Source organism: Mesoplodon mirus (genome assembly GCF_964341445.2).
Source record: "Mesoplodon mirus genome assembly, chromosome: 2".
In the NCBI taxonomy this organism is placed as follows: Eukaryota; Metazoa; Chordata; class Mammalia; order Artiodactyla; family Ziphiidae; genus Mesoplodon; species Mesoplodon mirus.
The window spans coordinates 25,352,853-25,380,619 of NC_138977.1; the positions used below are offsets into that span (position 1 = coordinate 25,352,853).

General features: G+C 37.6%; 1 protein-coding gene across 1 annotated transcript in view; it reads right to left on the reverse strand.

The window, feature by feature from the left end:
- The window catches only part of MMRN1 (multimerin 1), a 64,636-nt gene extending 37,522 nt beyond the window's left edge, over window positions 1-27,114 (reverse strand). The window contains exons 1-3 of the mRNA XM_082605794.1: window positions 26,510-27,114; window positions 5,887-6,006; window positions 3,116-3,222 (exon numbers count right to left, since the gene is read on the reverse strand). Coding sequence (XP_082461920.1) covers window positions 3,116-3,222; window positions 5,887-6,006; window positions 26,510-27,096 — 814 coding nt within the window. The 5' untranslated portion in view covers window positions 27,097-27,114. The remainder of the gene's footprint in view (window positions 1-3,115; window positions 3,223-5,886; window positions 6,007-26,509) is intronic.
- Window positions 27,115-27,767: the final 653 nt, after the last annotated feature.

Here is a 27,767-nt window from a genome sequence, read left to right on the forward strand (position 1 = left end):
AAAGTATTACTTTGCCGTTGGACTTAATGCTCCTTTTTTTTCCCAGCAAAACTCTATTCACTTAGACTTCTTAAAACTTAGTTTCTTCTTGACAGTATGACTAATATTTTTAATAAACTGATCTAGAACTTATTACCAGAATTTTGATTATCTGAGTTGCAGCAAAAAGAGCATGTGTGGAGGGTTAGTAATATTATAAACAGCATATTGGAGAATAAGACAACAGGAATAATTGCCCCATGGATTCTTTTTTAACTCTTTATTTTATATTGGAGTATAGGTGATTAACAATGTTGTGTTAGTGTCAGGTGTACAGCAAAGTGATTCAGTTATACATATACATGGATCTGTTCTTTTTCAAATTCTTTGGACCCGAATTTTGAATCACAACATCCTTTCTGAACAGGTTGGGGATGGGTCTATGGAGAGAGAGAGAGACAGAAAAAGAAAAAGAGAGGATAGAAAGTGAAGGAGGAGAAATAAACAAGAGTACGGTTGCCAGCAATTCCATTTTATTCCTGATCTACTGATTTTTTTAATATATTTAAAAAGACCTCCCTACTGCAATTTAAATTAAAACTGTTACTTTTTCTATTATGAAATTAATTTTGTTGTGGGGAGGAAACTTGTTGGGGAAACAGGGAGTTGTGAAATTCATGTAATAGTTTACAAATTTTCTGTGAATAAAATAATTTCCTCTTGTTGTAAAGGACTAGCACTGAAGTAATTATCACGGTAGCTACATAACCAGGTTTTCCAAACCCTTGAGGGCTCTGAAGAGCTTTAAAGAATGGATCAGCCACACTGATTATTCTTGCCATATTTGGAGCTGCTTGTCATATGAGACAGTGTGGAGAGTGCTGTCAGAGGAAACCTGACAATTTTCTCTCCCACATAAGAATAAAAGACTGTTGGCACATATATAAAGTGTGATGAAAAGGGGAGGGGGACCTTGGCACATAATTGGGTAGGAATCAGAAGGAAAATATGTGCACCTCCCCACCCCCTGCTCCAAGGATAGATGAGATAATGAAGAATGGTTCAAGGGACAAAGGGACTCAGTAGTTCTTGATACTACCAGTGCATCAACTGCAGTAATAAAAAATTCAACAGCTTTTATGTACTTCAATAAAAGTGAAGACTAGGATGGTCAGGATATCGTAGGGAGCAACAGTAGGTTCTTTTGGAATCACAGTTGTATTAGAGTTGATTGTATGACAAAATGACACAATGGGCATATCTGCCATCAGAAAATTATTCCTACCATAGATTTCAATAGAAAGAAGTCCTTCCCACAGCAGCTTAATCAGCACATACCTGAATTATGAGTAATTCTAGTTACAGTATTGTGACAGAAAGTCACAGAACTGTTCTGGGACATTTTTGTTAATGGGGATTCAAGATAACGATGTGTGAATCCAGTATTAAAGATATCCACAGGTTGCTTCCATTAGAACATGAGGTGTTAGCAATCAAAGCTAAACTGTTTGAATTCCATTTAAGTATTTCATATAATACCTTTTTTAAAAAGGGAAAAATAGTACATAGCAGGTATTCAAAACTGTCAACTAGTCTTGTTTCTTGTGTGTATATTTATAATGATGGAATTCTATGTTTTTCCCTCCTAGGCATATACAGTCTGTCATAGTGATTAATAATCGATTAGCAGGTATAAAAGGAAGAAGAAGCATGAAACAACACAGTCCTCATCAGCTGGACACCATGACATTCTTTGACATACAGACTTTGCTTCCTGTCCTTTATGTACGATAGGGTGTGGAACGACATTCGCAATTTCTAGAAGGGTATATTGTGAACAAACACTGAATATTTAAGAAATGATCATGGAATTATAATCCTTTTTCATAAGGAGAGAAATATAAAAATTAATCTTAGACTTTAGAAATATAATTCTAAATACTCTCCAGAACTCTTAACCGTCTGACCTACACAGACTATAAACAAATAGGTTTTACCACTATGAGTATATCTGTGCACCTCATGGAAATTAGAAATCCTTTGAAGGCAGGATCATATTTGGAGGGTTTTTTTTTTTTAGAATATGGTAAAGTATCTTGTTTGCAAATATTTTTGGTATAGATGATATTTTGTTTAAAACTTTATTTTACCTGGTTATAAATGAAGTACATATTCATGCTGTACTCTGGAAATGTATTAAATTTTTATAACATCTTTGAAATTAAGGCCATATCCAGAATAAGTAGCGTTACAGTGAAATTTGCCTATAGATTCTCAACGAATGGGCTAGAAGAACCATATATAATATCCTTAACTAAACTGCAGGTTTCCTAGAGCTTTTATATTACAACTTTCTCTGTTTAAAATGTGAATCATAATGGTTTCTCCACACTTACATTAATTTTTAATCACAGTCTCTTACACTGCTGATGGAATTCCCCACTACCACTAATAGCCTTCCTTGTAATATTCATTCATTTAAAATATGTATGCGGATGCCATATCTTATTTTTCAAAGGAAACCTGTTTAAAGCCCAAAGCAAAATAATAGTCACATGGATGTTAGGTCACAGCAGGTTACCATGTATTTGATCAGACTTGCCACCAGAAAATCCTTAAAATCTGTTGAAAAAAATGGCTCCATTAGGATATTTTTTAAAAAGCAGGATTATTCATGTCATATTGGTATATTCTTTAAAACTGAATTTCATTTATAGACAATATTATTTCAAATAACTGAACTGGAACAAAACTAGAGGGTAATCTTATTTTTACATAGGGTCACTTCTAATGACAGCTTATTTAAAAATATACAATTAGGATTTCTGATATTTTAACAAGGCATGTGTCTATGCCATATAGCTAAGAAACAGTGAGATATGTAATCAGGTCTCCAATTATTCATCCTGTGAAACCAATATAAAAATGATGAGAGAAGTTAAAGGATAGCTTATGAGATATCACAGCTACTAAATTAGGAAGCTCGAAGAAAGTACCAGTCTTGATAGTTTGGCTACATGTTAATTAACTTTGTCAAAAGATAAATTGCAACTCTTTTTTTCACTGGAATCAGTTGCTTATTCTTTAGAAGTTTTATGCTTCTCATTGTTATTATGAAATTAATATTAGAATATACCTTCTAACTGACATTTTGGTCCACTGAATCCAGGACAGCACTTCCATTCTAATGAGGTAACAATTTTATGTTGCATCCTGTACACAGGATTGGATATCTTCTGAGATCTAGAGAGGAGAGCAGTTGGGGGAAAACAGATTATTTGTCTCACATTAAATTATCAATTGGAATAAAAGTGTTTGGGATGATACCTGGAATATAGTAAATATTCAGGGACTTCCCTGGTGGTGCAGTGGATAAGACTCTACATTCCCAATGCAGGGGGCACAGGTTCGATCCCTGGTCAGCAGATCCCACATGCATGCTGCAGTTAAGAGCTTGCATGCTACAACTAAGGAACCCGCATGCCACAACTAAGGAGCCCACCTGCCGCAACTAAGACACCATTCAACCAAATAAATAAGTAAATATTAAAAAAAAATAAGCATTCAGTAAGTGTTATCTGTTCTTCTTATTATAATAATCTTCATCATCAATATTATTGTCAAACTTAGATTTCCTTAAGTACATTACAAAAAGTATTAAGGTTTATACTCTTTGGTATTTAAAATTTATACCTATCATTATGTTTTCTAAAGATACTATAACTTTTCCCTTGGTAATGCTTTTCACTAAACCAATGTTAAAACTTATTTTAATTCTAATTTTTAAATAGTTTATGGGAATAATTTTTTTTAGTTATTTCTTATATAATTATAGTTAAAAGGATCTGTTTTCCTCCAGATCAATATCAAATAACTCAAAACAAATTAGATATTCCACTGTGATTTCAACCTGTACTTGCTCATATCTCAAGTTTTTAAATTATACCATCTATTATTTCTCTCATATAGTATTTCTCTGAGAGGGAGGTGGGGAAGGGAAGAGGATCTAACATGAGAAAATGTTGTTTTTGAGAAGAAACCATGAAAGGGAAATGAAGAAACTATAACATTTCAAATTAACAATCAATATAAGTAGTGAATGGCCCCAAATTGCAGATGTTATGTATGTAAATGTAAATCATAAATCCAATTTGGCCATATTATCCTTATCCCCATGACTTCAATATTTAGCTAATATCTATAAAATGATTCTATGAAATGGGTATGTATTATCTTGTTTAGTCCTCATATTAGTTCTATGAGGAAAGTATTATTATTATCTTGACTTGCTGATGAGGAACCTGAGGAACAGAGAGATGGAATACTTGCTGAAAGTCCCACATCTAAAAGTATCGAGCTAGGATTTTAATCCACTGTGCATGGGTTAGCCTCCTGTTATTATCTAGAGTTTGTTACATATGACTATGTGGCGACAACAGTAGTCACTCTCATGGATTATGCATTATAACAGACTGGGTTTTAGTTTCTGCTATAACCTGATGGGCAATTAATTATGTGTGAAATTATTCCTCAATTTTAAAATGAGCTGTAAGACTCCCTCCATCTCTGAAAGTAGGCTAATCATTCATCTGTGTTTATTTCTGTAAATTATACTCAGCAAATAACTCTGTCCAGTGAAATATCATATCTAGTCCAACAGCTAGTGCTAAACAGGAAGTAAGGTAGTTTGGAAAGGATTCTTTAGAGTTTATTAGGGTGAACTCAAGCAGTTAGTTGCATTATTATTGGACTCAGTGTTCCTGCTTTGGCAAACTAGATTGCTGGTGTATGGGGCTCAGACAGAAAGAAAAAGTGACAAACATTGCACATGCACTGAAATAGTGAGTGAATGGAGAGACCCATTCAAATGCAGAGAAAGATAAGAAATGAGAATAAAGATACCTATTCCTAGTTTGTTTAAAGAGAGAAAACTCACCTTGAACTCAGAAGGGCAGTATGATGGGGGTTACTGTGGTAATAATTTCATTACTAAAGAATTAACTGTGCATTCTTTGTATCTCAGGTTGACTAGGAAATTGTCACAAAGGGAGTAAATGCCAGAAACAGAACTGGAGCTCAGCTCTCCCAAATCCCTAAGATATGCTTAGCTCTCTGGACCATGAGCCCTAGCTATTCCTTAGGGATTACGAAACACCTTGATTTTATGTATCCTTATTGCACGCTGTTCCAGATTGCCAATGTGTCAGATTCACTGCCTGAGTTATTTGTATGACTATTTGTATAACATTAGCCATCATGGCCTGAATGGCAATTTTAGTTTTTATTGCAGGCATTCCTGAAACACCCCCAGCTGCGCTACTGTGACTGTATGAATTCAGAGAATTTATCAATTACTCAGCCCCACATTTTAGGACAATTACATAATTAAAACAAAAACCCTAAATAAGTCATTACAATAGACACAAGAAGAAAGGCCCTACTTAGCTGCTTTACCATGCATAATAGCAATTAGTGGCTTGCAAAGTTATGGACTTCTCTTTGGCCTAGTATGAAAGGGAAATTATCAATAGCCCTTTAAAACTGTGTATGAATTTAATGGAATTAAAGGACAGGATTATTGGTCAGGTCATAGAATAAAAGTAATAGTAACAGTAAAAGTAGAAACAAACATGAGTTAACATTCACTGAAGACTCACAGAGTACCAGGTACTAGGCTAAACATATTACTCCATTTATCTCACATATTCTAAAAACACCCACATGAGGCAAGTATAATTAGTTTCTGCATTTTTACTTATTTAAGATCATACTTCCAGTTCAATGTGATGACCCTACCCTGACCCTCCTATACTTATGTGGACCTGGGATGACTAACTTTCTCTATATATTCCAGGCCACACATGATTATGGTACAAGAAGTAGGTATTTTCAAGAAATATTACATACCTCTGAGGACAGGATCCACTGGTCCAGCCACAGGGCCCTGTGCCAGTTGGAACATAAGTGACTTGGTTGTCCAGTATCACTGTTGGAGATAATCTGGTATGTACATAAGCACACCAGTTCCTAAGGAAGAGATCATTTTTGTTAGATAAAAATTATTGTCAGAAAGAATTCTTTTCATCAAAGTTATTTGCATAGACCTGTATCTACTGTCAGTACTGTGTATCAGATACATTGAAAACTTGATATCTGGCTTTAAAACATCTAGAAATGACAGAAAACATATGTTACTTCATTATTTTACTTATGGACAGTAGAGAAGCACTGTAAGGGGAGATTTGAGAAGATGGCGGAAGAGTAAGACGCGATCACCCTCCTCACCACAGATACATCAGAAATACATCTACACGTGGAACAGCCACTACAGAACACCTACTGAACGCTGGCAGAAGACCTCAGACCTCCCAAAAGGCAAGAAACTCCCAACGTACCTGGGTAGGGCAAAAGAAAAAAGAAAAAAACAGAGACAAAAGAATAGGGACGGGACCTGCACCAGTGGGAGGGAGCCGTGAAGGAGGAAAGCTTTCCACACACTAGAAGCCCCTTCGTGGGCGGAGACTACGGGTGGCGGAGTGGGGGGAGCTTCGGTGTCGTGGAGGAGAGCACAGCCACAGGGGTGCAGAGGGCAAAGCGGAGAGATTCCTGCACAGAGGATCGGTGCTGACCGACACTCACCAGCCCGAGACGCTTGTCTGCTCCCCCGCCGGGGCGGGAGGGGCTGGGAGCTGAGGCTCGGGCTTCGGTTGGAGCGCAGGGAGAGGACTGGGGTTGGTGGCGTGAACACAGCCTGAAGGGGTTAGTGCGCCACGGCTGGCCGGGAGGGAGTCTGAGAAAAAGTCTGGAGCTGCCAAAGAGGCGAGAGACTTTTTCTTCCCTCTTTGTTTCCTGGTGCGCGAGGAGAGGGGATTAAGAGCGCTGCTTAAAGGAGCTCCAGAGACGGGCGTGAGCCGCGGCTAAAAGAGCGGACCCCAGAGACGGGCGTGGGACGCTGGGGCTGCTGCTGCCGCTGCCAAGAAGCCTATGTGCGAGCACAGGTTACTATCCACACCGCCCCTCCCGGGAGCCTGTTCAGCCCGCCACTGCCAGGGTCCCGGGATCCAGGGACAACTTCCCTGGGAGAATGCACAGGGCGCCTCACGCTGGTGCAACGTCACGCCGGCCTCTGCCGCCGCAGGCTCGCCCCGCCTCCGTACCCCTCCCTCCCCCCGGCCTGAGTGAGCCAGAGCCCCCGAATCGGCTGCTCCTTTAACCCCATCCTGTCTGAGCAGAGAACAGACAACCTCAGGCGACCAACACGCAGAGGCGGGTCCAAATCCAAAGCTGAACCCCAGGAGCTGTGCGAACAAAGAAGAGAAAGGGAAATCTCTCCAAGCAGCATCAGGAGCAGCGGATTAAATCTCCGCAGTCAACGTGATGTACCTGCATCTGTGGAATACCTGGATAGACAATGAATCATCCCAAATTGAGGAGGTGGACTTTGGGAGCAACATATATTATTTTTTCCCCTTTCCTCTTTTTGTGAATGTGTATGTGTATGCTTCTGTGTGAGATTGTGTCTATAGCTTTGCTTTCGCCATTTGTCCTAGGGTTCTGTCCATCCATTCTTTTTTACTTAAATTTTTTTTTAATAATTATTTTTTATTTTAATAACTTTATTTTATTTTATCTTACTTAATTTTATCCTCTTTCTTTTTTTCTTTCTTTCTTTCTACTTTTTCTCCCTTTTATTCTGAGCCGTGTAGATGAAAGGCTCTTGGTGCTCCAGCCAGGAGTCAGTGCTGTGCTTCTGAGGTGGGAGAGCCAACTTCAGGACACCGGTCCACAAGAGACCTCCCAGCTCCACATAATATCAAACGGCGAAAATCTCCCAGAGATCTCCATCTCAACACCAACACCCAGCTTCACTCAACGACCAGCAAGCTACAGTGCTGGACACCCTATGCCAAACAACTAGCAAGACAGGGACACAGCCCCATCCATTAGCAGAGAGGCTGCCTAAAATCATAATAAGGCCACAGACACACCAAAACACACCACCAGACGTGGATCTGCCCATCAGAAAGACAAGATCCAGCCTCATCCATCAGAACACAGGCACTAGTCCCCTCCACCAGGAGGCCTACACAATCCACTGAACCAACCTTAGCCACTGGGCACAGACACCAAAGACAACGGGAACTACAAACCTGCAGCCTGCGAAAAGGAGACCCCCAAACACAGTAAGATAAGGAAAATGAGAAGACAAAAAAACACACAACAGATGAAGGAGCAAGGTAAAAACCCAGCAGACCTAACAAAGGAAGAGGAAATAGGCAGTCTACCTGAAAAAGAATTCAGAATAATGATAATAAAGATGAACCAAAATCTTGGAAATAGAATAGAGAAAATGCAAGAAACATTTAACAAGGACCTAGAAGAACTAAAGAGGAAACAAGCAGAGATGACCAACACAATAAATGAAATTAAAAATACTCTAGAAGGGATCAATAGCAGAATAACTGAGGTAGAAGAAACAGATAAGTGACCTGGAAGATAAAATAATGGAAATAAGTACTGCAAAACAGAATTTTAAAAAAGGTGAAAAGAACTGAGGACAGTCTCATAGACCTCTGGGACAACATTAAACACACCAACATTTGAATTATAGGGGTCCCAGAAGAAGAAGAGAAAAAGAAAGGGACTGAGAAAATATTTGAAGAGATTATAGTTGAAAAATTCCCTAATATGGGAAACGAAATAGTTAATCAAGTCCAGGAAGCACAGAGAATCCCATACAAGATAAATCCAAGGAGAAACATGCCAAGACACATATTAATCAAACTATCAAAAAACAAATACAAAGAAAACATATTAAAAGCAGCAAGGGAAAAACAACAAATAACACAGAAGGGAATCCCCATCAGGTTAACAGCTGATCTTTCAGCAGAAACTCTGCAAGCCAGAAGGGAGTGGCAGAACATATTTAAAGTGATGAAGGAGAAAAACCTACAAATAAGATTACCCAGCAAGGATCTCATTCAAATTTGATGGAGAAATTAAAACCTTTACAGACAAGCAAAAGCTGAGAGAGTTCAGCACCACCAAACCAGCTTTACAACAAATGCTAAAGGAACTTCTCTAGGGAAGAAACACAAGAGAAGGAAAAGACCTACAATAACAAACCCAAAACAATTAAGAAAATGGGAATAGGAACATACATATCAATAATTACCTTAAATGTAAATGGATTAAATGCTCCAACCAAAAGACACAGATGGGCTGAATGGATACAAAAGCAAGACCCATATATATGCTGTCTACAAGAGACTCACTTCAGACCTAGGAACACATACAGACTGAAAGTGAGGGGATGGAAAAAGATATTCCATGCAAATGGAAATCAAAAGAAAGCTGGAGTAGCAATTCTCATATGAGACAAAATAGACTTTAAAATAAAGACTATTACAAGAGACAAAGAGGGACTACATAATGATCAAGGGATTGATCCAAGAAGAAGATATAACAATTATAAATATTTGTGCTCCCAACATAGGAGCACCTCAATACATAAGGCAAATACTAACAACCATAAAAGGGGAAATCGACAGTAACACAATCATAGTTGGGGACTTTAACACCCCACTTTCACCAATGGACAGATCATCCAAAATGCAAATAAATAAGGAAACACAAGCTTTAAATGATACACTAAACAAGACGGACTTAATTGATATTTATAGGACATGCCATCCAAAACCAACAGAATACACATTTTTCTCAAGCGCTCATGGAACATTCTCCAGGATAGATCATATCTTGGGTCACAAATCAAACCTTGGTAAATTTAAGAAAATTGAAATCATATCAAGTATCTTTTCCGACCACAATGCTATGAGGCTAGATATCAATTACAGGAAAAGATCTGTAAAAAATACAAATACATGGAGGCTAAACAATACACTACTTAATAACGAAGTGATCACTGAAGAAATCAAAGAGGAAATCAAAAAATACCTAGAAACGAATGACAATGGAGACACGACGACCCATAACCTATGGGACGCAGCAAAAGCATTTCGAATAGGGAAGTTTATAGCAATACAATCCTACATTAAGAAACAGGAACCATCTCAAATAAACAACCTAACCTGGCACCTGAAGCAATTAGAGAAAGAAGAACAAAAAACCCCCAAAGTTAGCAGAAGGAAAAAATCATAAAGATCAGATCAGAAATAAATGAAAAAGAAATGAAGGAAACGATAGGAAGGATCAATAAAACTAAAAGCTGGTTCTTTGAGAAGCAAAGAGCAAACCATAATTCAAGAAGAGTCATGTGGGCTTCCTGGTGGCGCAGTTGTTGGGAGTTCGCCTGCCGATGCAGGGGACACGGGTTCGTGCCCTGGTCCGGGAAGATCCCACATGCCGCGGAGTGGCTGGGCCCATGAGCCACTGAGCCTGTGCATCTGGAGCCTGTGCTCCACAACGGGAGAGGCCACAGCAGTGAGAGGCCCACGTACCGCAAAAAAAAAAAAAAAAAAGAGTCATGTACCAAAATGTTCATTGCAGCTCTATTTACAATAGCCAGGGCATGGAAGCAACCTAAGTGTCCATCTACAGATGAATGGATAAAGAAGATGTGGCACATATGTACAATAGAATATTACTCAGCCATAAAAGGAAACGAAATTGAGTTATTTGTAGTGAGGTGGATGGACCTAGAGTCTGTCATACAGAGTGAAGTGAGTGTGAAAGAGAAAAACAAATACCATATGCTAACACATATATATGGAATCTAAGAAAAAAAAAAAAAAGGTCATGAAGAACCTAGGGGTAAGACAGGAATAAAGACACAGACCTACTAGAGAATGGACTTGAGGATATGGGGAGGGGGAAGGGTAAGCTGGGACAAAGTGAGAGAGTGACATGGACATATATACACTACCAAACGTAAAATAGATAGCTAGTGGGAAGCAGCCGCATAGCACAGGGAGATCAGCTCAGTACTTTGTGACCACCTAGAGGGATGGGATAGGGAGGGTGGAAGGGAGGGAGATGCAAGAGGGAAGAGATATGGGAACATATGTATATGTATAACTGATTCACTTTGTTATAAAGCAGAAACTAACACCCATCGTAAAGCAATTATACTCCAATAAAGATGTTAAGAAAAAAAGCACTGTAAGATAAAAGTAAATTAAGAATAGATCAGAGCTAAAACCAGAATTTCTATTGTTTAGCTATAAGCTAAGTCAAAATCCAAAGTTGCCCTAATGCAGATATCAATATTAGACTGAGGTAGTGACTCAGACCTAGATCTGTTACTTCCATTGAACAATGTGCAGTAAGATGAAAATAAATAAACAAACAAGCAAATAAATAAATAATGTAAGGATCGAAAAAGAGGGAAAAATAACTTATTAGCAGCAGGTGATATGATTGTGAATAAAGAAAATATAAAGGAGTCTATATGTTAATGATTCTAATGAATGAGTTCATCAAATTAGTGAAGATCAATATAAAATGTTTTATAATTAATAAAAAAGTTTAGCCATACTGTTAAGATCAGTTATAGTTTGATGTGCTAACAACAAAGTTAAAAAAGATACTGTTTATAATAGGAAAAATAACATTGTTCTTGTTAAACTTAACAGCATGTAAAACATTGAGCAGCTTAAACTGGTTTTGCATCCTTAAAGAGGATGTTGATTACTCAAATCTTGAGTTATTTTACAGACAGCCCTGGGCATGTGCAAGACAGGAACCCATGTGTCCAGTATAACCCCAGAGCCGAGAATCTTCAGTCTGTGGAACTCAAAGAATAGACGTGTTGAGGCTTTTATTAAATGAGACGTTCTTCAACAAGGAAAATCTGGCTCCCAGCAACAGTGGGAGCTTATATGGACTAATTGAAGACTAGCCAATCAGCTTCCAAGTTTGAAATTTCCCTAATCCCCTAAACTTCACCCCGAGCCCTGGATGGAGAAGACAGATGCGAGCGCCTTGCTTCCTGTTTCCTTGCCAGTCGATCTCGCAGTAGAGCTTTTATTTTCTCAAAAGCCAGTGCCTTGGTATTGGCTTCTGTGCACACTGGGCAAGGAGCCCTTGCTCGGTAGCAGTGTTGGTCACCACAAAGGGATGTAAATCTCATGACTGCCTGCCAAAGGCACCGCAGCCCCTGGCAGAGTGCAGGCCGTCATCACCCACCCTGAGCGGTCACCCAGACCAAACTTGTCTAGAGGGTCGGCTGTCACGTTGCTGCTTCCCGCTGCTGCTCTCCAGGCTCCTTGGTGCTACTTCCACTTTTTTTTTTTTTTTTTTTGCGATACGCGGGCCTCTCACTGTTGTGGCCTCTCCCGTTGCGGAGCACAGGCTCCGGACACGCAGGCTCAGCGGCCATGGCTCACGGGCCCAGCCGCTCCGCGGCACGTGGGATCTTCCCAGACCGTGGCACGAACCCGTGTCCCCTGCATCGGCAGGTGGACTCTCAACCACTGCGCCACCTGGGAAGCCCTGCTTTCACTTTTGAGAGAAGAAACCGCTCCTGGATCAGATGTCTTTTGGGTGAGTAACATTGTTAAAATGTGCCAGCACCTAAAGTTGTCTATTAACCTCAGCATTGTGGGTTAGATTCCCACCCTAAGGGAGACAATATAAAAGGTTACAGCTGCCGAGGTACTCAAAGGATTGAGTCCTCAGACTCTGGATTTCTTTGTCCATGTTTGTCTATGTCTGTTTTGTTAGGATCGGTTAAAAGGGGTTGGCTCGTGGATGACTGTAGCAAAATATTAAACCTGGTATTAGTGAAGAGTCCTCTGAATCAGGAGGTAAGATATTGCTGCCTGACTAGAAATCTTGCTTTACGCAGGGGTTGGTTTTTCACCCATGCCTAATAGGATTGCCTGGAGGTATAGATACAGGTGTGTGTTCTTAATGGAACCTGCCCCAATTACCATGTTGTGTGAGAGGGTAAAGGAGAAATGAGGGACTGTAAATCAGGAAAACTCTCCACTGAAGAACATGTTCTGTGCCTGGATTAGAGGAAGTTCCACCCAAGACGCCTCTTTGGTGTCATTTTGCTCTGGTCATCCCGAGAAAAAGCCCTTCCAAAATGGGGTATGTCAACGATATACTTGCTAATTTAACAGGAAGGGAAAAGAAGAAACATGTGATCATACCAGTCAGTCTAAGGAGTAAGCACAGTAAAAATAAATAGGAAACATAAGAAGTCAAATTAGTGAAATGGGAGCTAGGAGAAAAATCGTCTATTTCCAAATTGGTGGTCAGCATGGAATAACAAGCACACCTGTGTCTTTAGAGTGAGTTAACGAAAGGCAGAGACCAAAGAAACAAAACAAGTGGGACAATGTTATTAGACAAATAGGAATTTAAGAAAGGTTGAGATTGTTAAGGCAGTAACAGGACAAAGAGGAATTGTGTATAATTACTTGCAGTTTAAATAAGAAATATGGTGGTCAGACTTGGCCTACGTTTAGCCAACTGTAAAGCAAAGCAAAAAAATCTTCCAAAACACAGACAAATCTTGATAACAGCTATTTTCAACAATCTCACTAAGAATTCTCTTTAAGTATTAAACACATTTGAGAGTGGCTGGAGAGGGTTGAAGTATTTTGAAGATGGAGATAATGTTTTCTAATGGAAATAATATCTAAGAATCAACTGGATATAGAACTCTTATCAGTAAGTTTGTACCTGTCCTTTCTGATAATGTGGCTCTTTTAGCTACGTGCTTTTATCCTATAAATGGTAACGTATTATGTTCTTAATTCTATATGACTTCCTACTGTATATGGTATACTGGAGTTATGAAAAAGAAGAAAATGACTTTCTTTTGTAACACTGCCTAGCTCCAACATAGGCTAGAGTCGGGGAAAATGGCCTGAGAATGGGTCTTCGAATTACAACACGAACTTACAATTAAGACTTCTTTTGCAAAAGAGGAAAAATGGGAGGAAATCAGCTGTCTCCCTGTTTCTTGCAAGAGAAGAGGCCTTTATACAATTGGGCACATTTTGGTTTTTCCTCAGTGAGAGTTTTAACCCTCTTTTGTATGAGCCAAGCCAGCAGGCATTGAACTGCTTTTAAGTGTGTAAATATGTATGTAAAAAGGAAACTTTGCCAGGAGGAACAAACAGTGGTGGTGCTACATACCATGGGCTACATGGAGGCCTAAATGCATTCTACCTGGAAATTGCCCAGACGTCTAGATTAGCTTATCTGTGATCTCTGCTGGGGAGGTAAAATATTTTGATCTTCTCCCATGAAGATTAAACTCCAGCATGCTCAGAAAGAAGTGAGGCCTTGATTATTTCAACCTGTATCCTCTGTCAAATTCAGCTCTGAGTCTCAGGCAGCCTCCCCACTTCACTTTCTTCAAGGGGATACAGTCACCTCTTCAACCCTCCTCCCTATTGGGTATGTTTTTCAGGGTGGCGAGCGAAACAGAGGCTGGACTTTCCTAGGCTCCTCTGTGGTAGGCAAGTCCACCTCAGTACATGGGGGAGAAATACTAGGGTCCTCTGACTAAACTGGCTACACTCTTGGAACTGCTTGGACGGATTCCTTGGCAGCTGGGAAGCATGCATGTAGCCTACGGTTCTGACAGCCATCTCCAGTGGAAAGCTTTCCAGTGTTCCCTAAGTGAATCCTCAAGTCCAAGCTAGTCATCTTGGAGACTTGGTCCTCAGTGGCTTCTCAGGGAATTCTTATAGCCAAGGTGTAGATAGTCACTGCTATATTGGCTTGCTTCTTTCCAGAAACCAAATTAGGAGATGGAATGGGTTCTTAAACCCTCGGGTTCTTGCTTTCTCTCTCATGCCTCTTGAGGCTGGTTGATTTCCCTCTGCTTTTTGAGGGGAGTGAGGGAAGGTCCTTTTCTAGAGATTTGCAACCCACAGACTGTTCTCAGCTCTTGCGTTTGAAACCTGGAATACTGACCGAGCTGTGGCTTAGGAGTCTCGTGTTCACACACGTGCTCTTTCTCTCCAAACCTCCATTCTCAGAGGGGCTGGCTAACCCCTCAGAACTAGCACTAAGGGGGAAAGCCTTTGAGGGGGGCAAGCCTCTAGTGTGCCAAGGTGCTTCCTATAAAGGAAGAAGTGTGCTTTGAGTCCCCAGATGTGCCTTCCTTCATCTCCCGTGAACTCAAGGGTTTTCCAGATGCAGCCAACATTGCTGCATCACACAGACCTCGAGTTTCTGGTAAAGCTGCTGGTTGACACCAGGCCCAATTCATGAAGGCTAGGAAAGGCCTTTCCAGGCTCTTGCTGTATGTCACCAAATAAGCAAATTTTGAGAATTTGACCATCTCACGTGTTCAGAGGATATAGAGAACTCATATATACTGTTGGTAGAAATATATGGTAAAACCACTTTGAAAAGCAGTGTGTTAATATCATGTAATAATGAACATGCGTATACTGACCCAGCAGTTACACTTCTAGATATATACTTTAGAGAAACTCTTGCACTTGTGTTCCAGGAATCATGTTATCTGAGTATTTATAGTAGCAAGCATTATTCATAACTATCAAAACCTATAAGTAGTTTAAATGTCCATTTACCATAGAATGGAGAAATACATTGAAATATTTACACATAGGTATTATTCACCAGTTAAACAAATGGACTGTAATATCCAATAACCCAAATTTAACTTATAATAAACTTGTGTGATGCAAGCAAGTTACAGAAATAATACCATACAATGTTTATTTCTTACATAAAGCTAAAATATAAAAGTGAATGATACACTGTTAGGGATACATATGGTAAAATTAGGTATTATAATACATCTACTTTGTATCAAATATAGCACAATTTTAAATGATATGATTAAGAATAACAAATAAATCCTGCCTTACAGAAAGATGTAGCTGAATTGCTGTTCTGATCCACATGTCTTATCAATTAGACCATATTGTATCCATAACTTTTCTCAAGCCCGTTTCTAAAAACCTTTGTTTATATCCATCCATGTATGCTTACAGTCTTCAACATATAAGATAGTAGAGGAATATGAATTGACTGTGCTTCAGTGAAGCTGAGAAACTTTAACAGCATCAAAGTAGGCCATTTGCCACAAAAATGCCATGATCAGACAAAAACAGCCTTTATTAAAATACCTATTTTTAGATGACATTCTGGTAGAAACCATCCAAAATCATATAGATACTGTTTAGGAAAACAAAAATCAGCCTCATTTCTGGTTGTAATACCAGTTATTTTATTATAAAACATCCTATGCTAAACTGTAGAAAGTTCTTAATAACTATAGATTGAATGATTGGATTATAGCATGATTTTTTTTCTCTTTACTTTTCTGTTTCTGTCATTTTTTCCCTATTGTGAATATGTACCTTGTTATGTTAAATTTATATTCTTCCCTCTCATTTGTTTTCGGAGGTTTTTTTAATCGAGGGTAGAGGCAGAAATGATTTACAAAATATAGTACTAAAGGAAATGCTACGTGACTGTAAAATCAAATCACTATGAGTTCAAATTAATATGAGATGTACGCCACTAAATCAGTAAAACATAAGAACTCTATGCTGCTTAAAATAATAATTATTATTATAATTAAAATAATGCAAAAGTCAACCTAAATGTTAAAAAACAAAGATTGAACACATTTTTCCCCAGAGTAGAGTCACTAAAGTTAGTAAACATCTGCTTTGGAATATTTAGGCCTCTTTGGACCAAAATGTCCCTCTACAAATAAAGCTGACTCAGTCATTCATCTGTCTAAGGCAGATAAATAGAGCACTATACAGCTTATTGTGCAAGGTTCTTTTGAAAATTCAGTTCCATAAAGGCATAAAAAGACACATTGGTACATTTTGTTCAAGCATGGTGATACTTGGAAAAATAATGTGAAACTAAGTACAGCAAAAACAGGAAATAAAAATTTTTAAATTAATAAAGACACCATGATAAAGGGATATTTTAAAAATAGATTTCTCCTGCAAATCCACTGATTATCCTAATTACAGAGAATGTCTAACTTCATCAGAAGCACAAATTATCTGTCACGTGAGCATTGGCTGAATGACTATGGAGGGCACAGGGTGAGGCAGGAAAAAAGTACCACCGTTCCTACATACCCTGGGTACTGAAAAAAAAGAAAAGAGATGGTTGTTAGAAAGATAGATTGACAAACAGAAAGATATTGTTTGTGAGAATAAATCAGTGTCACCTGCGGAGATTGTTTAAAACCCTAAATAGTAAAACCATTTCATGACTAAAATAGTTGAGTAGGCAAAAAAGCAGATTGCCAGTGGCCCAGCAATCTTTGATCCAGTGTCAATTGGAAGAACAATCCACAGCCAAAGAGCCCCTGGTGTGACTTGTAATTAGTTTTGTGCCACCGATGAAATAAGCTCATTAAGAGAAGTTTAAAATGTAAATATAAATTTAAAACGTAATAATCTGAAAATATAAGTTTAAAAACAGAAAGTTCAGCATGGTGAAATAGTGACAGGCCAGTATAAAAGCAAATGTAATGACCCCAGACAAGTATTTTTGCTTAAATCTAGAAATCCTTTGTACCTTTCCAGAGTGATTATGGCAGACAGAGGGCAGTTTCTTTGAAGTATTGAGCTTTCTGTGGGGTCCAAACACTCCAAACAGCAGGCTGCATTTGGGATTCTCTTTAATGGTAATAACAGTGTTGCTTTTGTGCGGCAACATGTACTGAAAAAACCTTGTATTGATCCTTTGGATTTTCCAAGTTAATAGGTAAAATGTTTGTTTGAAGAAAAAGCAGACATCTTTTGTTATTTATGAACATGAGCCTGGCTTGCAGAACTTACAAAACAAAAGGGAGGAAAGGATTCTATTTTGACATAGACAACTTGAAGTCTTGTGGATAATGAACTAAGAAAAGCATTGTAAGTAAACAATCACTGTACTTTTGATTGAAACATTTTAGAAATCCAGTCTTCCAAGGAGCCGTGAAAACACTAAATTAAAAACAAAGATTCCGTGAATTGGTCATTTGCCATTTGAAGTGTACCCTGACCAAACCCTGGTCCAAACATATCCATTCTTATCCTGAATTGAGAGTGGACTGAAGCAACAAAGGATTCATTTAAATAATGACCATGACAAATATTTTCCTTAAGAAATAGAAGACGTCAATCTAAGAATTAATGTTATTTATTTATACTAGTCCTTAGAGCACAGATTAATAAATTGCTTGTCATCCTGTTCGTAGAAGACAATGTTTAAACATTCATATTCATAACCTGTGATTTGAATTGACACAATAGCATGAAAATACCAAGTCCTGAGGCTATTCACTAGAAATCAAGGTAAACCAGCAAAATCCCCTCCATAAACTAGCCAATGATATGTAATTTTCTCTTGGAAGTTGGAGAAGATTTTCTGCTTGGGGAGATGATGTATTTAAGGACATTTTGGCTTTGTTTCCTGTCATCCCGTATTGAGATGAACTTAGGGATTCAATGAGGAACAAGAGAAAATGAAACAACTTATTAGCCATTAGCTTGTTTGTTAAATGTGACTTCCTCATCGATACAATAAATATAATAATATTACCTACCTACCTCACAGGATTGTTGTGAGATTAAATGACTTAATATATGTAAAACGCTGCTGCTGGTAATGCCTAGATGATTCAGAGAGCTCAGTAGGATTTTTTATGAAGGGCATAGGTATCTATATAGCTATATATGTGTATGTATATATCTCCCATTTTGTTTTTGGCCTCGTACACCAGTAGAGATTGCTCCTTTCTTGTTTCTGTAATGACCTGATAAATTCATCTTTACCATAATTGCTTATGTATATCAGGTCAATAATAAGTTCCAGAAAACCATGACAGAAGACTATTATTGGTGTTGTTCAATTCATATGAAGAGGCTTAGCTCTCAGAAGAAATAGATTCTAAATGTCTCTATAGTCTTAAGTAGTTATGAACAAAAATACTTCCTAAATGTTATGTAATTTTTATAGGAATCTTTATTTTTTTCAATCAAACTAAAAAGAAAAGATGAAATTATTAATTATTAATTATTATGAGAGACCAGGATTTACAGGTAGTTCATCAGTCATAAATGAGAAAGGAAATATACCCAGTGTGAAAGAAATATTAACAGAAATTGGAAGTAAGCATTTAGATTTAGTAAAAAGATTCTTAATATGTAAATCACACACAAATAAAGCATTAGACTTTTTATATTTAGTTTTGGCTATTAGTCCAAAAGATAAGTCCATCTTGATACAAATCTCCTTAAGAAAATTACTGTTTTCAAATTAAAAAAATATTGTGGTTCATTTTATTTTAGTGTAAATACCTTTATATAGGCCATCCTTTTTCAAAAGTCTACATAATATATAAACTAGGATAGAAGTATTAGTTTTATAAAAGAGTCATGTAAATATTTGAAACAAATCTTGAGAGGCAATCATGAAAAGCTCAGATTACGGGGAATTTCTGATACTTTAATTTTCTGGTTAATTTAGTTTTTAAGATGAAACCCCTTTTATATACCAACTTTTGCAATGAAAATCTTTTGTCAGGCATCACTGATTTGCCTTCCATGGTGGGCACAGTGTAGTATGTAATTGAGTTTTTAATGATATACGCTGTATAGTACCTCAGAGTCACAAATCATTGTGTACATACAATAATAATACTAATAATAATTTCTCAGTGTAAAATTTTAGGAGAATGAGCTGAGTGTGTCCCCCTCTCAGGATGTGCATGGAGTTTGCTTTTTGGATCCAACCTATTTTCAAAGTTTTAAAGCCAATGACAGTACATTTTTAAGAGGTACACTGAATTAGATATAAACATACATATGTTATACCTAAGAAACAATTCTTAAAGTTACCTTAATTAAACTTTTTTCACAAATTTGTTTTATTTTACCTAATTTTATTTTTTTGTTTCTTTTCCCCATCCTCTTACTTCAACGTATTCAGGGACATTGTAAATTCTATTCCAGTAGGTGTCAGACTTTCCCAGTGTGCAGACCACAGAGCCTCAGGAAAGGCAGGCTAATAGGTGCTGTGATGCTTAATTCTATACTTAAACCAGTTGTTCCTGTAAACTGACTGTTTTAGCATTTCCTGAAATAACACATTTTTAAATTAATATTTTGGTATTTAAAGAAACAGAAGGTGTACAAACATTTCTTGTTTAATCACCTAGACTGTATAAGCACTCCTTAAATTCTGGCATGTATCATACAATATGTATGTGTATATTCAGCAGCAATTTAGTGAGTAGAAATATCAAAGAAATAAAAAAGGAAACGATTAATGAGAAAAAACTGAGATACAGAATATACTTTAGTATTTTCACTGGCAGTAATGTAGTAGATACATTTATTTCTCAAGGACATAAAAAATACTCTTTAATATAATGGTGTGTTTCTTTTTAGAATTTAACAGCATGTGAGAATAATCCCCTTGGATGCTACTAGGCCACTGATAAGAACTTTGCCAACTACACACGATAAAGCCTGAATGTTTGTGTCCCCCCAAAATTCATTTGTTGACATCCAAATTCCCATTATGATAATATTGAGAGATGGGGATTTTGGGAGGTGGCTAGGTATAAGGGCTTAGTGCCCTTATAAAAGTGGCCCTAGAGAGATCCCTCATGCCTTCCACAATGTGGGAGTACAATGAGAAGTCGGGAATCTGAAAAAGGCCATGCTGGCAACCCGTTCCTGGGTTTCCAGCTTCCAGAACTGTGAGAAATAAATTTCTGTTGTTTATAAGGAACCCAGTCGCTCATTTTGTTATAACAGCCTGAATGGACTAAGATGGCATCTGAATTTAATTGACCAGATTTTTCATATTTAAAACCTCATAATTTACAGAATTAAGCAGAAAAATGCATATTACAATAGGCAGCAGAGTTAATTTAATGGTTAGTTTTTGTAATTTTAAACCATTAAATTTTAAATTTTAAATTTTCTATTACAAGTGGTTTAATAAAAGACTTGTAGAATTTATCATGTTAGACATATTAGAAATCAGAATTCATTTAACTTGAGCCACCTATTTGTACATAAAGCAAGTTATATAGCTTATAGAAAGAATAAACAAGTGAAATTCTAAAATAAATAAAGTCAATAAACTCAGCAAATATAGTATTCATCTTGTTTCATATTCAACTTTTCCCTTCTGGCCCTTTCATTAACATTTTACCATATTTATGGTCATTCTTTATGCAAAATCAAATACAATGACAAACAAGTAAGTGGGAAACTCTCTGAAAGAGCTCTGATTTCTGCCCTCTCTCCCTCCTCCCTTTCGTTAAAAAAAAGAAAGACAGAAAGAAAGAAAAACTCCTCAATTGAGCATCCATATTTCTATAGTTCTCATATTTCCCAAACTTATATTTCTAGTCTTTATCTCCACTGTGAACTCCAAATCTATCCAATAATCAGTCATTCCACAGAGTTTTGTGGAGCTCTCTCTATGTGCAGGGGACTATTGTTGGCAGTGAATAGAATAATAATAAGTAAGAAGGTCAAGGGTCCTATTTTCACAGAATGTATTTTGTGGAAAAATATAAAATACACAACTGTCTGCATAAATAGACCCAATAATTTCAAATAAATGCTCTGAAGAAAAATTAAGGGTGATAAGATAAGGATGGCAACTTTCCATTGGGTGGTCGGAGAAGGTCTACTTGAGGGAGGGACATTAAAGCTCAAATTGCATAAGAAAAGGAGTCATTTGTCTAAATGCTGAGGGAAGAGCATTCTCTCAAGAGCAAACAGGAGTTTCCTTGAGATATGTATTAACTTGACATGGTCAGTAACCAGGAGGAAGGCCAGTGTGGCTGGAGGAGATTGAGTGGAGTGAGCTTGGAGCATGGTAGAAAATGAGATCATAAAGATAGGCAGGGGTCATGTCAAGCAGGACCCTGTGTGCATGGTAAGGATTTAGGATTTTACTCTAAATGTATTGGAAAGCTACTAAGTGATTTTGAGCATGTGAGCAAAATACTAAATTTCACAGGTTTTAAAACATCTCTGAAATCAGGAATATATTTTGAAATCAATGATATATTTTAGTCACTACTAGTCAGACGGTAGTTTTTGTCATTGCCTTAGAAATGTCTTAACCAGTTTCATTTATATCTTCATTTCAAGGAGGCAAAAGTGATATAAAAACTCTGAGATAAATCTGAACACTTTAAATAACGTCATACTTTCTGATTAGTACATAAAATCACATCACAATAGATGAAGTCTTACATCCAATGAAACGCATTAACCTGAATTAAAGTTTAAATACCTTAAATGTATACAATGTTCTATGTCCAAAGTATTCAATAAAAAAAAGTTTGAAAGATCTCACACGTGTAGAGGCAAGAGTGGAAACGTGGACAAGTTAGGAGACTAAGTAGTAGATAATGTTGGTTGAGAATAACATGGTGTGGTGAAGGTGGAGAGAAGCTGGCAGATTTGGGGGATATTGGAGGGAACACCAAGAAGACTTCTTGATTGATTATATAAAGGACAAGAGAGAAAAAGTGTAAAGTGTATACCCAAGGTTTCTAGTTATGGAACTAGCTGTTCACTGAGATGAAGATTCAAGTACATGTGTGCAGGGGTTGGGATTGTGAGAGAAGTTAGGTAGGCAGTTAATGCCTATCAATATCTCGTTTCACCTACTATCCTCTCAGGGAAAGCTCATAACCTCCAGGGTAGACCACTCATTCTGTTATGTACTCTCATAAACTTCGTTCAGAATGTTTGTTCATCACCATTTTGATTCAGCATCAGCATTTGTGATGTACTGTTTTTCCTCCCCATGCCCTTTTCCCACTGGACTGCAGATTCCATGAGGACAGAACAGGTGGGAGTTTGTCTTCACTGTTTTACCCTCAGCACAAGCACAATGCTCGGGACATATTAGGTCCTCAGCAAATATCGGTTCAATACCTAAAAGCATTAATCCCAATTTCTTCTTTTTATCCTGCCTGTTTCAAAGTGCTTGGTCACTGACCAACACCCACTGTTCCAGACAGGAAACCACAGCTCTGGTGTAGCCAGGAGTTCCTGTGGTGGTAAGATGAGGGAAAGTACAAGATGAGACAAAAATATGCCAGAAAAATTCTATTGACAGAAGTATTCCTTTTACATAGAACCACTATAAAATTCCAAAAATAGTAAGAAAAAAAACCCAAAACCTAAGATGAGTTTATCCCAAGTCAACAAGGTTTTATTATACAGAAATATTTCTTTGGGAAGGATTCATCTATACATTCACATATAGATCCATAAACTTTACATTCAGCTTGTTAAATACTGTATACTTATTGTAAACCAAACACTTTACTAGCACTGGAAATCTGTCCCTAAATGCAAGGAGATCACAAGTTCACTGTAATTATAACATACCATTGTAAGTGCGGTGATAGAAGAATTCGAAGAGAGGTATGTGAACAGTTAGAAGGGCCACATAACTGAGCCTGAGAAAGCATCCTGGAGGTATTATCAGGTGTAAAAGAAGTAGGTGATGGGAAAAGAAGACCATGCTAGCCAGAGGGACAAACAGGGAACAAAGATAGGTTTAACAAACAGCATATTGTGGACTAGAAAACTACAAATTTTCATGGCCAGAAAGTCACAGAAGATGAGGCTGGGGAAGTAGGCAGGAGCCAGATCAAGGATGGCGTTGTACGACCGACTAGGAATGAAATCTGGAATTTATTCTGGAGGCAAAGAATAGCCTCTGAAGCCTAAGAAGTGGGGAAAGAAACTGGCCACTTGTATTTTCCCAGTTGGGATAATAGACTGTATTTGCTGAAGGAGTATAATGTACAGATTGAGAGCTACGTCTCTGAAGCCAGCCAGCCTGGGTTTGAATTTTTGTCCTGGGATTTACTAGCTAAGTGACCCTAGTTAATTTTCTTAACCTCTCTATAATGAAACAGTAACAGAATCTTCTTCATGGAATTATGGTTATGATTAAAGGATTGAAAATATGCGAGTGTGTGTGTGTGTGTGTATATATATATACACACACACACACTCAGAATAGTACAGTACTAGGAAAAATGCCGTAAAGTGTTTGCTATTATTATTATTTGCTAATCAAACAAAAATATGAAAGACCTCTTTTGACCTTACCAAGGCTTCTTTGCATCAGCACTGTGGCCATAATAGATGGACCTAAGTTTTCTCTAATACCATTATCAATTGCATGGCTAATGAGTAAGAAGTCTGGGACTTAATGAAGTATTACTTAATGAATGAATACTTAATGAAAAGTATTACCGGGACTTCCCTGGTGGTGCAGTGGTTAGGAATCTGCCTGCCAATGCAGGGGACACGGGTTTGAGCCCTGGTCCGGGAAGATCCCACATGCCGCGGAGCAACTAAGCACGTGCACCACAACTACTGAGCCTGCGCTCTAGAGCCCACGAGCCACAACTACTGAGCCCACATGCCACAGCTACTGAAGCCCGTGTGCTCTAGAGCCCGTGCTCCGCAACAAGAGAAGCCACTGCAATGAGAAGCCCGCGCACCACAACAAAGAGCAGCCCCTGCTCGCAGCAACTAGAGAAAGCCCGTGCACAGCAACAAAGACCCAATGCAGCCAAAAATAAATAAATTTATAAAAGAAAAGTATTACCAAAGAGAACCTTAGCTCTCTAGGACCTCAGGATGTAGAATCTCTAAGTACAGTTAGTTCTTTTCTCTAGAAATAATTTAAGATTTTTTTCATTGGAAAATGCATGGGATGGAGTTCTGCTCAGCAAGTTACACCTTTAATATCTTGTTTCCTCCTAACATATAATGAATTTTTAAAAATCTGAGATATGTTGGTGCTTTCTTTTTATATAACACATTCCTTGGGAGCAGGAATTATTTTTATTTGAAAAATTCTATGTTTCCCCCGAGACCAGCAATGTATAAACAGTCATCAAATAAGTAAGGGTTCATAAGCTTTGACAGTGAGGTTTTTGGATAAAACAAATAGCATTTATTTAAAAACTAGTATTCATTAAATTATCAATTACTAGTTCTAATTATGAAACAACCATATGCCACTTTCTATATGCTATGTAAAATTTAATTGGTATTTTACTTTCAACTGTTCCCTTCTTTTGGTTATATTTACTAGTCTATTGGAAAATCCCTTTATAATAACATCTCTAAAAGGTTCAAATCATTTCCTATGAATAACTAAGATTTCTATATAATTGGTTTAAAAAATTAAATCATAGTCTAACAAAATATGATTAAGAGAAATGATCTTATACATGACTCAGAAAAGACTCTCAATAAATTACATTTTTTACTTAATAGACCACATTCTGTTGTTCCTAAACATGAGAAAGTTTAATTTATATCTGTTAAAATGTCTGTTTTAGGCAGTCTATCTATCCTAAGTTGAACATTTTGTAATCTGTAGCATTTGTTTTTACAGTAAATTGGCATGTTCCAAATTCCACCATGTTAATAAGTTTTTATAAAATCAACTTTAGTTTCATGTTTTAAAAAATTCCATAACCTTTGAAATACAGTGAAAAATGGATTTGAATAATAAAGAATACATAAATATAAATCTATTGGCTTATATGCTTCCCAGTGTCTCATGTTTATATCAACAACAGTGTTAACACAATGCCTTTCATAGCAGGTGTCAGTTGCTATTATTAACTCGAATTATTTTTTATAGTCAGGTGTTTAACTTTGAACATTAAATGAATAGAACATTGACGTGCATTTTCCAGGGTTTTTGTTTTTTGGTCCTTTTGAAAGACTTCTTTAATGATACTCTTTTAAGCTTTGTTTTATTATTTTGCTTCAACAATTCAAATTGAATTTTCTCTAATTTTAAATCAAAATCAATTTGAAAAATTGGCCTTTCTAGTCAACACATTGATAATGATGGCATAATTCAGTATAATGGTACTAGTAAAATATGACTTGTTGAGTACCTATTCTGTGAGAAGCGTGTGTCTAAGCACATCTCATTAATTTGAATCTTGCACGACAGCCCTGCAAAGTTGGTATTTTTATCTGTACTCGTTATACCATATCTGTATTTTACAAATGAAGAAACTGAGATTCAGGGACATCAATTGACTTGCTCAAGCCAAGGATCTAGACAGTACTGGAGCCAGGATTCCAACCTAGCTCTGCTTAGTTTGAGCTTGATAACCATATACTTTCCACAGCACAGGCTGTTTCAGTTTTTAAATCTGTTCACACCTTAACAGTAATGACATTTTTTCTTTCATGGTGTGCGTGTAGTTCTGAGCACAACCAACATACCCTTGATCTGAATTAACTAACAGTCACTGTGAGGTTACATTGTTTGTTACCGACTATCCCCAGTTAAAGCACCTCTATTAGTAACTTCAACCACTTCAATTAAAATAAATTGCTGCGTTTTGTTTGTTCATCTTTTCCCTTTTAGATAAGGTAACACTTAATTACCTCACCTAACTGAAATATGATCTGGTTTCATCTTGGACATGAAATCCTTTTCTGGAAGTGAGACAACTGTTAGCTTGCAATCTTATAAACCTTATAGTTAGAAAGAAAAAAAAAAGAATGTTTCTTACTTTCCTCTAGTTGTTTCAAAGCTTGATTTTTGGTAGCTGGTTCTTTGGCTTCCAGGGCTGTCCCCTCTGCTGAGGTACGTTTCCCGTGGGGATCGATTTCCCGCGCCTCTATCCGAGTTTAGAGAAATGGCTTGTTCATTCGACTTTCTGGCAAAGCTCTGAAGAAATTTCAGGGTGGAGTTGGAAAGGACCACTGACTCTGCTTTAGGACTGAACCTGATGCTTGATTTGGTTGTGAGGGCAAGGGTTTGTAACTTCAGTACCGCTTCTGTCTTCCGTGTGGGTGTGAGAGTTTGGTTTTTCACACGCTCGGGAGATGCACTTGTCTCTGAGGGAAGCAGTGTTGATTTCAGAAGACTCTCTTCGGAAGTGCTTACCTCGGGAGCTGTGGCCATCTCCACTGATGTGATCTGGGTGGTTGGCAGCACCTGAAGACTTTGTATTTTGCTTAGAGGAACCGGAGCAGAGGTCTGGGAGTTCCGGGAGTTCTCATCCTCGGGTGTAGTCCAAGTATGTGTAGTGTTGTTATGCCCAATCCCCCCACTCCATAAACTAGAAAGCAGGATGAATAGCCTTGCTCCTTTCATTTCAGTAGTTTGAAGCTAGAAAGCTCATGTGAAATTGGGAGGGGGATAAAGTCCTTCTAGCCTTTTCGATGGCTGCTTCCACACTGAATCTGCTAAGACAGAGCTTTGCCAATTTGAGATGTGTAGAGGAAACAGGTTTCTGTGTTTTGTAGTGGACTCAGGAAGTTTGATTTCCTGTTTCTGTAGGTTCTGGGTGATCTGTGACCTCTGGTAGGATGATCTATGGAAGCAGTGAAGGGTGTCTGACGAAGCTAAGGGTAAATGGAAAAACACAGGCAATTATTATCAGGAAAACCCATGAGAGAAACATGAAGTAACTTTCCTTTCCTAGGTTCACTCATATTTCATGTGTTGCTGATTTTGAAGAGAAATTTCACGTTGATAATGGAATTTTGTTTGGATGGGCCGAATCAAGGAGTTTAACATTTTTTTTTCTACTATACAAGGAACCTGAGAAAAAGTTTTTTGATGCTTCCTTTCCACTGGGCCCCATCCAGAGAGCCACATTTTGTTCAAGGGCATATACGCATGTACACATGTAAACAAAAACTCATCTGCAATGTCTCTGCTCTTTCACACATCACAGGCTGAATTGTGAAATATATATATATATATATATATATATATATATATCCCTATTTTTATATATACACTTCAGCTGTAGCATTATT